The 12,729-nt window shown below is 37.3% G+C and overlaps 2 protein-coding genes across 2 annotated transcripts; one reads left to right on the forward strand and one right to left on the reverse strand.

Moving 5' to 3' along the window:
- Window positions 1-1,937: 1,937 nt before the first annotated feature.
- Window positions 1,938-6,905, reverse strand: LOC116022748 (protein DCL homolog, chloroplastic-like). Its single transcript, XM_031263608.1, has 3 exons — window positions 6,499-6,905; window positions 4,945-5,059; window positions 1,938-2,504 (listed from the first exon to the last, which is right to left on the reverse strand). Exons 1-3 carry the CDS (start codon window positions 6,813-6,815, stop codon window positions 2,337-2,339), a joined length of 600 nt encoding a protein of 199 aa, XP_031119468.1. The 5' UTR covers window positions 6,816-6,905; the 3' UTR covers window positions 1,938-2,336.
- Window positions 6,906-10,501: 3,596 nt separating this feature from the next.
- On the forward strand, window positions 10,502-12,552 carry LOC116022215 (F-box protein At1g47056-like). Its single transcript, XM_031262833.1, has one exon. It carries the CDS (start codon window positions 10,655-10,657, stop codon window positions 12,260-12,262), a length of 1,608 nt encoding a protein of 535 aa, XP_031118693.1. The 5' UTR covers window positions 10,502-10,654; the 3' UTR covers window positions 12,263-12,552.
- The last annotated feature ends 177 nt before the right edge of the window (window positions 12,553-12,729 follow it).

The raw sequence follows: 12,729 nt of genomic DNA on the forward strand, positions 1-12,729 counted from the left end.
AATTATATGATCACCGGAGCTATTCTGACGGGGCAAAGTTTATAACTTTATTACAAGAAGTTAATTAGTTAAAGAAGAATATTACCCATAGAGGGCAAAGTGAACAGTTGACCAGGGAGATGAGTTGTCAGCGCTGAAAGTTGGGCACAAGATGACAACAAAAAATTTACAGCACATATTGATGTTATGATGATTTGGAGCGTAATTAAAGTGAGATTACATGAATTGCCTTATTCGCATGCCAGGAAAAAGCACAGTGATTATTTATATGTATCGCTCTCCCTTTACTTTTCTTTTCTCTTTTGAGTTTCAACTGGCTTTATAGGTGGGCCTGCTTGCTGCGGTACAATACTCACATATATCCCTTGGGATCTCTACTTTACCAAAAGAGTACAAAGAGTAAAAGCAACCAAAAGTTACTCCCTATGCATGCCCACTATTTTGTTACCAGCCTCACCTCATAGCTCAGACTTCAATTCTTACCATATGCTAAAAAATTAGTGGAATCGTGGACAATAGTAAAATGAAGACATTTATTTACGGATGTAACTTATATCTATATTTCTATATCATTTAGAGTAATATTAAATTTAGTATATTGGCACAACTAAATTTTAATCTTTCTCTGCCACTGTGTACTCACTCACAAAGTCATCACCATTCACTAAGTTAAATGGATCATTACATATAACAAAATATACACACATTAGAGTTCTTACTTGCTAAATTTTACTACTTCCTAATGTGACTGACACGGGTACGTTACTTTTTTCACATGTGTCCCAATATAAGTGTTTACATCAAAACTATAATATTTTTTCACACATTAACCATAGTTTTGGGAAGGGCGGGGAAGAGGGGATACAAAATGAACAGTAGTGGCAGCAGCAAGTGTCAGAGTATTAAAGGGGGTTGCAGAGGGGCAGTGCGAAGTGTATAGGAAACAGAATAAAGGAAGGAGAAAAGGGTAGCTGCATTTACCATATATGTATTCCGCATGGTAGTATGAATATTGTGATTTGTGAGAGGCGCATCGCATGTACGTATGTTTATACAGTGCGCTGAGAAAAACGTAGATAGATAGGCTCATAGGCGTGTTGTAGGGGGTGGTCTGCTACGATAAGTTGCTTTCTTTTCTTTGCTTTTCCTTTCTTTCTTTCTTTCTTTCTTTTGCTGCCTCGCCCTGCATCTTGCAAATAGTGTTGTTGAATTGAATTCCCTCGCTCAGTCGCTCTGCTCATGGGGTCATTCCATCGGCTCGATCTCCCAGACAGATGTAAAAAGGGACAAAAGAGAAAGGACTACTGATTCGGTAGCCTCTACTGCTGTGTATCTCAGACCAACTGCCCCGGCAAAATTATTTCTATCCTGCTTCGCCATGCGTCATGGGAGGGAAATCCCAAATTTTACATGCATTCCCGCTTAGCCTATCAAATTATTCATAATTTACTCACCTTTTTTTTTTATCTAGTATTCCCAATATTTTCACCAGATCACAATGACTAATCACCTTTGTTAAATTGTAGGCACCTATTGACCAGAAAACTGGTCTGAAGATTTAAAACTGCTCCATATCCAATATCAACGATCGAACCCTTGAACTTTTAACTACTCAGGTATTTTCCTCATTTTAGTTGTATTATCCTGGTTGGATTCCAGCCAGCAATCCAGCATTATTCAGCTACGCATGATCCGTATAGCCTACTGCATTGCTGATGTGACTAACCAACATTTGGCTTGCTTTTACCCGGGAGAGGTCTTGTCCTACGGCTACGGAGTATGTCGTACCAGTAATTAATTTATTATTATTATAATTATAATTTCACGGCCTAAAAATCATAAATGTTCTATGCGTCCTAGCTTGGACCGACTGAACATTAATATAAGGTTCTGTTTGACCAGTTTTATTGCACTAGTTTACAAAGCTACAAAGGCTGTAACTTGTGGATAACTATTATGTATTTATGTCCTGTGTTGTGTTCATCAACTTCCAACTCAAATATCATCAACCCACCTAATCTAATCATGTCATTGCCAGAATTTTACTTGAGCCATGACCCGGCAGAATAAATGCAACGCAACTATTCGCCGGGAGATGGGGACAGTCAACATCTCAACTAATTAACATTTACTACATTCATTTTACATTGTCCCGCCAATTAAACCACCGTGAAGGCGATGGTCTGGCAGTCTGCAGCATGTATATCTACCGCCTCTTGACCAAGCGCATTACAGGGCTATGTGTGGCTCAAATGATGCTACAAAAATGCATGCCAAACCAATACGAATGCAGGTGCCAGTGAGTTACAGCTTCTTGGTGATCGAGATGACAAGAGTTAACTCCCCATTTTCAAATGTTTTCTAATAAATATTTCGGCAAAGGATGGATACCTATCGCGAACATACCGTCTCAGACACTTGTGGTAGGAGAAATCTATCCATCCCCCGTCTGTTCTCACCACAAAGAGGCACCTCGACTGTCTGAATTGGGGATGACGATCAACCTACACACAGAATGGAGTAGCTGTTTATAACCTCCATAGGAGATTTTACAAAACTAAAAGTCACATATGATGATAATGGGATTGCTGGTGACAATAGTCTACCATCTTAGTTTATTTGTCAAATGCTTAATTCTATATCTATAAATAACACGACTGAATGATGAAATAGGGACCAAAACCAAGTCTGCCCTGGATCTGCATATCTAACCATAGATGCTTGGTCCCTGTAGGTTGTTAAGATTTCTATGAATACACCAACAAGGACCATGTAAGACCCAACATTCACTTTCATATGGATCATATCAAGTTCACAAGTGGGGTGCAGCAATGTGGGGGTGAAAAGCAGATGGCACGCAAAGTATGAGTGAAGAATAAGATGCTCAAAATTTAGAACTTTTCTGATTTTGATAGTCCACCTTACAAAAAGAAGTCAGACAAAAATTAAACATTTCAAACAAACTAGGACAATTTATTTTTCTAAAAACACTGCCTGCAAATAGCATCAGCATCTAAGTATTCCAGACCAAAATACAGAGAAACATAGCAATATTTTACAGGTAACTACTATGATGTTTAATAGTAGAATTGCTTCAGAGTTAATTCCAAGAATGATCCCTTGACTATTGAAATTTACCAATTTTTATCACCCCGACTTTCAATTGGACCATAAATGGTCACTTGACTATTGATCTTTACCAATTTTCATTATTGACTTTCAATTTGACCATAAATGGCCCCTTGACTATTGATTGTGTTCCAAATTTGGCCCTCTAGTTAAATTTCAATTTAGTAAACATTAAATATTTAAATTGAAGTGTAATGATGTAAAAATTTGGTTTACATTCCCACTAATGATGGGCCCAATGTATTAAGTTTATGAAACCCAATTTGTCCATCTCTACAACAAGCCAAATTTTTACATTATTGCCCTTAAATTTAATGTTTGCTAAATGGATATTTAACTTGAGGACCAAATTTGGAACAAAATCAATAGTCAAGGGACCATTTATGGTCTAATTGAAAGTCGAAGATAAAATTTGGTAAATGTCAATAATCAACGGACCATTTCCGAAATTAACTCAATTGCTTCAATAAAGCTTTACTGAGTAAAATTGTAAAAAGTGGTAACAAAACTTTTAATAGATGAAGCCATAAGAAAATTCAAAATTAGAATTCAAGCACTTAAGAATTTCAACAAATATAAAAAACGAAGAAGACAGCAGGTTTTCAGGTTATATTCATATTGAATTAGAATAACAATTAAAAAAAAAAAAAAAAAAAAAAAAAAAAAAAAAAAAAAAAAAAAAAAAAAAAAAAAAAAAAAAAAAAAAAAAAAAAAAAAAAAAAAAAAAAAAAAAAAAAAAAACCAATTTTATCACCCCGACTTTCAATTGGACCATAAATGGTCACTTGACTATTGATCTTTACCAATTTTCATTATTGACTTTCAATTTGACCATAAATGGCCCCTTGACTATTGATTGTGTTCCAAATTTGGCCCTCTAGTTAAATTCAATTTAGTAAACATTAAATATTTAAATTGAAGTGTGTAATGATGTAAAAATTTGGTTTACATTCCCACTAATGATGGGCCCAATGTATTAAGTTTATGAAACCAATTTGTCCATCTCTACAACAAGCCAAATTTTTACATTATTGCCCTTAAATTTAATGTTTGCTAAATGGATATTTAACTTGAGGACCAAATTTGGAACAAAATCAATAGTCAAGGGACCATTTATGGTCTAATTGAAAGTCGAAGATAAAATTTGGTAAATGTCAATAATCAACGGACCATTTCCGAAATTAACTCAATTGCTTCAATAAAGCTTTACTGAGTAAAATTGTAAAAAGTGGTAACAAAACTTTTAATAGATGAAGCCATAAGAAATTTCAAAATTAAATTCAAGCACTTAAGAATTTCAACAAATATAAAAAACGAAGAAGACAGCAGGTTTTCAGGTTATATTCATATTGAATTAGAATATAACAATTAAAAAAAAAAAAAAAAAAAAAAAAAAAAAAAAACACACACACACACACACAAATAAAATAGCTACCATATAGTCCCTCTGACCATTACTCAAACTATAGCAGAAAAGAAGAAAGATTCTGTGCCAATAAGAAAAAGAGAAAGGAAGCAAGATTTAAAGAAAGGGGTTTATATGTTTTTTGGATCAGAAAAATGCTTTTTGAAATGTAAAAAATAATCCAGCTGGATGAAAACAACGAGATGCCCAAAATACTAATAAAGTTTAGTTACATACTTACATGCATATTGTGAAAAATAATACAGCTGGACGAAAACAGCAAGACGCCAAAACAGTAATAGAGTTTACTCACAAATATCATTTTGATCTTAGTTGCAATGCTTTAACAATATGAGATTAAGTAGATTGGCCAGTAAAGAAGCAATATTATCATGGAGTATGAAACATACCATAATTGAATCAAGGCCACAGCCAATTTTATCTTCACAATGAGGGTGATGAGCAAGAAGCTTCTCTACCACAATTTTTTCATCTTCAGCTGTAAGACGTTCTCCATCCAAATACCTATTAATAAAAATGATAATATTGTCATTATTACACGTTTATGATTGAAAGATCCCAGGAAATGCAATGGAAGCAGACATGTTTGCTAACAAATTACAGAGATCACAGAGAAACAATACAGCATAACAGCATATGGTAATTTTTTTCTGAACTCAGGGAAGAGACAAGAACAAGTGCAAATCATGTTTTCTTCTGTATTCAGCTGAGGTAACTTTTTCCCCAGAAATAAAATAAATCAGAAGCAAAGAATGAGTTCTGCATGTCAATAAGCATAATACTATTGCATTGGGAAGAATATTTCATGGAAAAACAATAAAATTTATGCTCAAATGAATGAATGAAATTAGATTGACCAGTAAACAAGCAATATTTATTCAGTAGATGAAAATTGATGAAATTAGAGTTTAAATGATGAAATTCTTAATTGAATTCAATTGGTGAAGAAATTATTATGTGCTGTGTTTAAATAAAGAAAAGTATCAAAAAATAATAATAATAATAAACCAAAGAAAGAAAGATGTTGAGAAGAAAATTAATAAAAGTTAAAAACTTGTAATCTACTTTCATTTTATTACTATCAATTTTTTATTGGTATCATTTTCTGATTAATTTTGGTCAATTATCCACATCCACACACATCAATTATTGCATAGGTTTTCTCTTATGAAACAAGAACTGAAAAGGAGAACACTGGTTTTTTCTGAATTCCATCTCTACTACAGAACCGGACGTGAGAGTTTCTTCTCATCCAGCTCCTCTATATCTTCTTTCCATTAGGGCCAACCAAGTGACAAGCCAAAAATGGAACACATATGAAATGACCACAAAGCAAGTCGGCATTGGAGCATCTCATATCTGCAGAATACTAGAAATCTACAAACTTATATTCAACTTGGGAATGTTATGATATGGAGCAATCTGCAATCCTACTAAATATATGGCTTAGGGTTTTGACAAAATTTGCACCTCATTGTTTTGCATAATAGTGGTAGACTCCAGGTAGATTATAAGTTGCACCTTAGTGAGTTAGCAGTATTCTATTAAAAAGTCAGATGTCATAATTAGTAGACACTGTAATGTATTTAACAAGAACTATCATCTTTAAGTAATTCAAGGCAGAACACAATGAGAGTACATGCATTCTAATCTGTGCCAAATAGCCTTTATCCATTGTTTTATGTAAAACAGATGTGATTTCTCAGATTTTTGGCTCAATCAGATTGGCGCAGCGCACAAGCAACCTCATATCCAATTAAAAAGAGTAAGCTAACGATTTAATTCTAGGAAACGGAATACAATCAACGCTACACAGGAAACTCGTATGATCAACACAGCGCAATTTAAAATAAAGCAGCTCATCAAACATTCAAACGACATGCGATAGAGGTAACTGAACAATGAAGAATATACGAAAAGAAAATTGTGAGAAATGAGGAAACCTAGTAGAGTGAATGATATCTTTGACGAGGGAAATGACGGGCTTGATGTCTTGCAGAATCTCAGCTTCTTTTTCTTTCCATTTCTGGTAATCTAGTTCCGACCACCTGGGGAACCGAGGCGGCTCGTTCACCCTGAGCACGGTGGTGTCCGGGTTCTGGCCCGCAGAAGACGAGTCCTCTGGTGTCTGAGAAGGCTCGGTAGAAGCGCAAAACAGTCGGCGATTAAGGAGACCGAAGCAGAGGCCACGGCTTTGCTGGTGGTGGTAGAACCGCAGCCGGAGAAGCGGCGCTACCCTGAAGAGCAGCGGAGCAGCCATAGTTTGCAATTCAGCACAGCGAAGAGGCGACGCCGCACAGAAAGCTAAACCTCCATGGTCCGTCCATTCTCGTTAATGGGGTCACCAATTTTGGACCGTTAAACTATTGGGCTTACAACATAGTTTCAATGAATCTCTCTATTATGGGCTCCGTATCTTTGGTCCAGGCACGTTTTTATAAAAAAGAAAAATTCACTTTCTTTTTTCTTTTTTTTTTTTTTTATCAAGAGAAGAGGGTGAAACCCAAACGACACACAAACTAAAAAGAAATTACAGGCCATCAACATCCCCACGATCAGGAGGTTCACGCACCACTCTGACGCCCAACTGATCCTGCTCTAACAGAGACACAACACTGGCTGGAGCGCTAACAATATCAACAATAGTCCTTTGATTCCGCAGTGCTGATTTTGCAAGGGCATCAGCGACTTTGTTCTGCTCGCGGTAGACATGTTGGAAGTCAATGAAATGAAAACGGGTGATAACCTCTCTACACCGTTCAAATACATTATGTACTCCTCCCTTTGAATGCCCATTAGTGCGCATCAACTCGATTATAAATTTAGAATCGCTTTCTAAAATAGCACTCGTAAAACCCAACCGAATCGCTTGTTGAAGCCCATGCCCACCGTTCACTTTCTTTAGTACTATTAATTCTGTTACAATACAATTTATTTTTTTTTGTGTAATTTTTTCTTCAAATGAAGTTCAAAATTTCCGTTGCCAGGAATTGAACCCGGGTTACCTGGGTGAAAGCCATATATCCTAACCACTGGACGACAACAAAATGACAAGAAATATACATTTTGTTAGTACTATTGATTTGACAAATTATTGTGTAGACCATGATACATTATTTATGTACTGAATGTACATTAAGATACATTTTTAATAGCAGTTTCAACACCCAAATTATTATGAACAAGTCACAATTATACTGCTTGACCATAAGGTCTCTGGCCCTTAAAAACTATTCATAATAATTCAATTTTTCACTTTTTTTCCCCTTTTGTATATTATATACTATATTGCATGATAATAAGATAAACTAAAAATAACAAAGGAAAAAGATACCAACTTACTTAAAAGTTGAAAGCTAAATTAATTCAGAAATTATTTAATGCATACTTTTGAGTAGTGGTTGATATAAATCCGAAGACTCAGCTTACTATTTAGTTGAAGAATTGATTCAAAGTCATGTGGTCCATTTATTGTATTAAATTTAAAATCCAAACAATGACTTTGAGACTTGCATTGATTCATTGATTCACAAAAGCAAGCAAAAGGCCAAGCCAGTAGGTCACGCCCACGGCCCACGAGAAACTTTCCATGGCTACCTTCTTCAATACCACAAACCACTGATGACTGGCAACCTTTTCTTTTCTTTTCTATTATCATATATTTTCTCCATTCAAACTCTGATCTGTGACTGTGACGACACAACATCATGGCTGGTCTCTTCCAAACAACACACAAACGAAAAGAACCCATTCATCCGGTCCACTCCGTTCAAAATCAGTTAGGCTCCCGGTCTATTTGCATTCTATCATACGCTAATGAATTGAACCAATGCATATATGATGATATGGAACAAGCCCCCCCGGCCTCCACGGCGGCCCGGGGACCACCACAATTGCAACAATTTCTGAGCTTTGCTGCCATGGTTTTCAATCATGCATCTCCCACACCAACAGACACGATAATATGTGCGTTATCATCTGCGTGTGTTCGTTTCCATCGCCTTTGGTTTCCTGATCCGTCCCCTCTTACCATGTGCTTTTAATTTGTACAAAACTTTATGATTGGTATCGTGTTCGAAGTAATATAGATGAGTTTACGTTACAAAGTTTTTGGCTCGTTACGCGACACAACATGCACGTGGCGTGTTGAAATCTCGAGTGAGGTCCTACGAGATGGAATTATAATAATTATGATCGTATTTTAAAAGTCACTTCAATTAGTGTTGGAAAAACAATTTGTTGCTAAAAGTTTGTACTTTGTATTACTATTGGGAAGTTTATCATCTAGTTATTTCAATATAATATGGGCGCGGTTTGACTGCGGGGGTGGATCCAGTTTGGTTTGAATTGGAGACATTATTGAGTCCAGCATCTCAGCATTGCAGCTGCAAATTGGGCATCATATGTATACAGACAGGTTTTAACTGTGTTAGGTGAAAAAGCTTCGTCGGCAACATGCCAATTCCCTGTTCCGTAGGTAAGGTTTGAGGCAATGGTAGAAAGACACGCAGCCCACTTTCCGTGCTGGGAATAGGGAAATGCATGGGTGGTGCGCCAGAATGAGCACGCAAGTGCTGTGCACAAAAGTGGCCATCATCTATCATCCATGATGCAAATAAATGAATATTGTTAGGCTTAGTGAGTAAAGACTTGCACGATGATTAGTCTTAATGGCATTATTACGCACTTGAATTTAACATTTTAAATATCTTTTGAAGGTAATAATTTTGATTTGGTATGGTGCAATATGGTCCAATTGGATAAGAGCAATGTTATTAGTGATTTTTGTTAAGTTTTGTTTTTCTGACTAAAATTTGAGTTGAAAGAAAGATAAAGTAAATGAGATATTTTTTTTAAAAGAAGAGTTACATATTTTGTGGAGTCTGTAAGGAAACAATTTTTTTTTTTAAAAAAAATACGAATGGTGCATGTTATGCGCACCAATAGTGTTCAGTTGTTCACTAGTGCATTTAACGTAACTTGTTTACTTTTGTTTGTTTGTTTTTCTTTTTTGTTTGTTTGTTTTTTTTATGCCCTCTCTCATTTGGCAACAAAATTTGACAAAATTGGTTGACGGTGGGATGTTCTAAGAAAGCGGATGGACAATCCATTGAAATGTATTAGATTAGAGAAAAACAAATTTAATGGAGGACACATCAACATTGGTTGGTCTAAGGAAATTTCCAAGCATGAAATTGAATGAAAGGTGACAACAATGGAATTTTCTAACAAGTGTGTCGAAATTTAGGAGTGAAAAAAATCTTCCATTAAATACCTTCAAAATTTCTTCGAAAAAGATATTTCATTAGTACCAGGAATTAAAAAAGTATTGAATGACGATGTTAATTATTGTCATTAATCTGTTCAAATATTTTTATTATATTCGTATCTATAATTATCAAAACATGCTTATTTATCGAATTGTCCTCTTTCACCACTTAATAATATTGGAGTGGTTGGAAATTTATAGGTTTGCTTCACTAATAATGATAATAATAATATAAAAATATTTGTATGTGTATTTTAATATTTGGACTATTTAAACATTTTTTTAGTTTCATTTTAAATTATTTAGACTCATTATTGTTTATAAAATTTTGTATTAAATATATAGAGGGTTGAGACATGTTGTTTTATGCTTCACCCCTCCAAGGCACTAACTCGTTTTGACTGTAATTATAAAATAATTGTTGTAAATTGTTATGAAGGAAATGAGTAATACGGAGTATAGTGGAAGACTTTGAGTCTTTCCTTGCTCATCGGGGCATAAAGGGAAGAGTAAAAGGTAATGGACGTGTATGAACGGCAAGAGGCGCGAGTGGACAGGAAAGCAAAGTGAAGGTAGTCCACACGGCAAGTACAATGGGGTCACACACATTGAAGTTTTACCTCCAAAGTGGATATAACAATTTCGCGAAAGGGGGGGATTTAAAGCAAACAAATCTGTAAGAAATGGGAATTAATTAAGTGTGAAGGGGCGGTCCTCCTCACCTAATCGGCGCTGATAGCTTAACAAATTTACAACCACCTGTGGGCGGAGAGAGAGAGGGAGAGAGAGAAGGGCGGCGGAGCTACGTCGTTTCACGTACGGTCGCGTGGATGGGCCAATCAGCTTCCACGGCCGCCGGAGCTCAGAATCAAAGCCACCGAGCAAAGTGCAGATCTACGGCAGCGATTTCCCCGATGAAGGAGAGCGAGAGCTCGGATGACGTCACCGACGGCTCTATCGACGACGGTGCTTATTACGATTACACTTCCAATATTCCGGACGAGTGTTTGGCGTGTATATTCCAGTGCCTTAGTTCCGGGGACCGGAAGCGGTGCTCCCTCGTATGCAGTCGGTGGTTACGGATCGAAGGACAGAGTCGCCACCGTCTCTCGCTCAACGCGCTAGCTGACCTTGCCGACGTTGTTCCTTCCATATTCTCGCGATTCGATGCGGTCACCAAACTCGCCTTAAAATGTGACCGCAGATCCGTGAGTATCGGTGACGATGCCTTAGTACTTATATCCCTTCGGTGTCGGAATCTGACGCGCTTGAAGCTTCGGTCATGCCGAGAGCTTACTGACGCAGGGATGGAAGCTTTTGTGAAGAATTGCAAGGGTTTGAAGAAGCTCTCCTGTGGATCCTGCACCTTCGGATCTAAAGGCATGAACGCTGTGCTAGATAACTGCCCTTCACTGGAAGAATTATCAGTGAAGCGCCTCCGTGGCATCACGGATGCCGCTGCAGCGGAGCCAATTGGTCCCGGCGTTGTTGGCGCATCGCTAAGAGTTATTTGCCTAAAGGAGCTTTACAATGGACAGTGTTTTGGACCTTTGATTATTGGATCGAAGAATTTGAAGACGCTTAAGCTCTTCAGGTGCTCTGGTGATTGGGACAAGCTTCTGGAAATGGTCGCCGAACAGGTGAGCGGACTCGTCGAGGTTCACCTTGAAAGGCTTCAGGTTAGTGACACCGGTCTTGCTGCAATTTCCAACTGTTCACATCTCGAGATCTTGCACCTTGTAAAAACACCTGAATGTACTAATATTGGGCTAAAGAATGTTGCTGAACACTGCAAACTTCTCCGGAAGCTTCATATTGATGGATGGAAAACAAATAGGATAAGTGATGATGGGTTGCTTGCTGTGGCAAAGCACTGCCCCAATTTACAAGAATTGGTTTTGATTGGAGTGAATCCAACTCGAACTAGTTTAGAGAAACTGGCTACAAATTGTGTAAATTTAGAAAGGTTAGCTTTGTGTGGGAGCGAGACTGTTGGGGACCCAGAGCTCTCCTGTATTGCTGCAAAATGCTCTGCATTGAAGAAACTTTGTATAAAGAGTTGCCCCGTGACAGACCAGGGAATGGAAGCTCTTGCCAGTGGGTGTCCAAACTTGATCAAGGTGAAGGTTAAGAAATGCAGATTGGTAACTACTGAGGGTGCAGATTGGTTGAGGGCCAGTAGGGGTTCCATTGCTGTGAATTTAGATACTACCGAGTTGGAGAATCCTGATGGGGCTGCTAGTGATGGTGGTGCCCCTGAAGTTGGCCAGGAGAACCGGCAGTTGGGTGGCCAAGATGTCAGTGGTAGTATTGCATCAAGCAGTACTGGAAGATCAACTTCCTTCAAAGCAAGGTTAGGGCTTATTACAGGGCGGAATTTGGTTGCTTGCACATTCAGAAGGTGGTCAAGCTTTGGTGGAAATTCCAGGAATAATTAGACAAAGAACTGGTTGATTTGGAGTGGAGAACAACACTCCTGATCTATTCAAATTGTTTTGCGTTGTAGTGATTTTCTGTTTGTCTTTGTGTTTCTAATTTGGGTGCTCTGTTTTAATGCCTTCCATAGATTACTTCTTTTATGTGTGGAAGTCTGATTCTATAACATGTCTGAAATAGTGCTTTGTTCTTCATTGTGTGCTCCCCAAAATGCTAGACTGATAACAGTTGAATGGGAATAGGTTGTTGCTGTTCTTTAATCACTTGGGAAAAACTAATTTACAATGTGGAATTCTTCTGTCACACAGCCAGAGAAATATCATAACACTCTTCTAGCAATGATAGACAAAAGAGAAACTTCTCCTTTTCAAATCTCTATATTCTATGCTCTGATTTTCAGGTTTCTGCCAAAACATGATCTGGATTTAATGCGTAATGACCGTCTTCTTGTCCTTGTAGTAGTATATCT

Source organism: Ipomoea triloba, chromosome 1 (assembly GCF_003576645.1).
Source record: "Ipomoea triloba cultivar NCNSP0323 chromosome 1, ASM357664v1".
Classification (NCBI taxonomy): domain Eukaryota; kingdom Viridiplantae; phylum Streptophyta; class Magnoliopsida; order Solanales; family Convolvulaceae; genus Ipomoea; species Ipomoea triloba.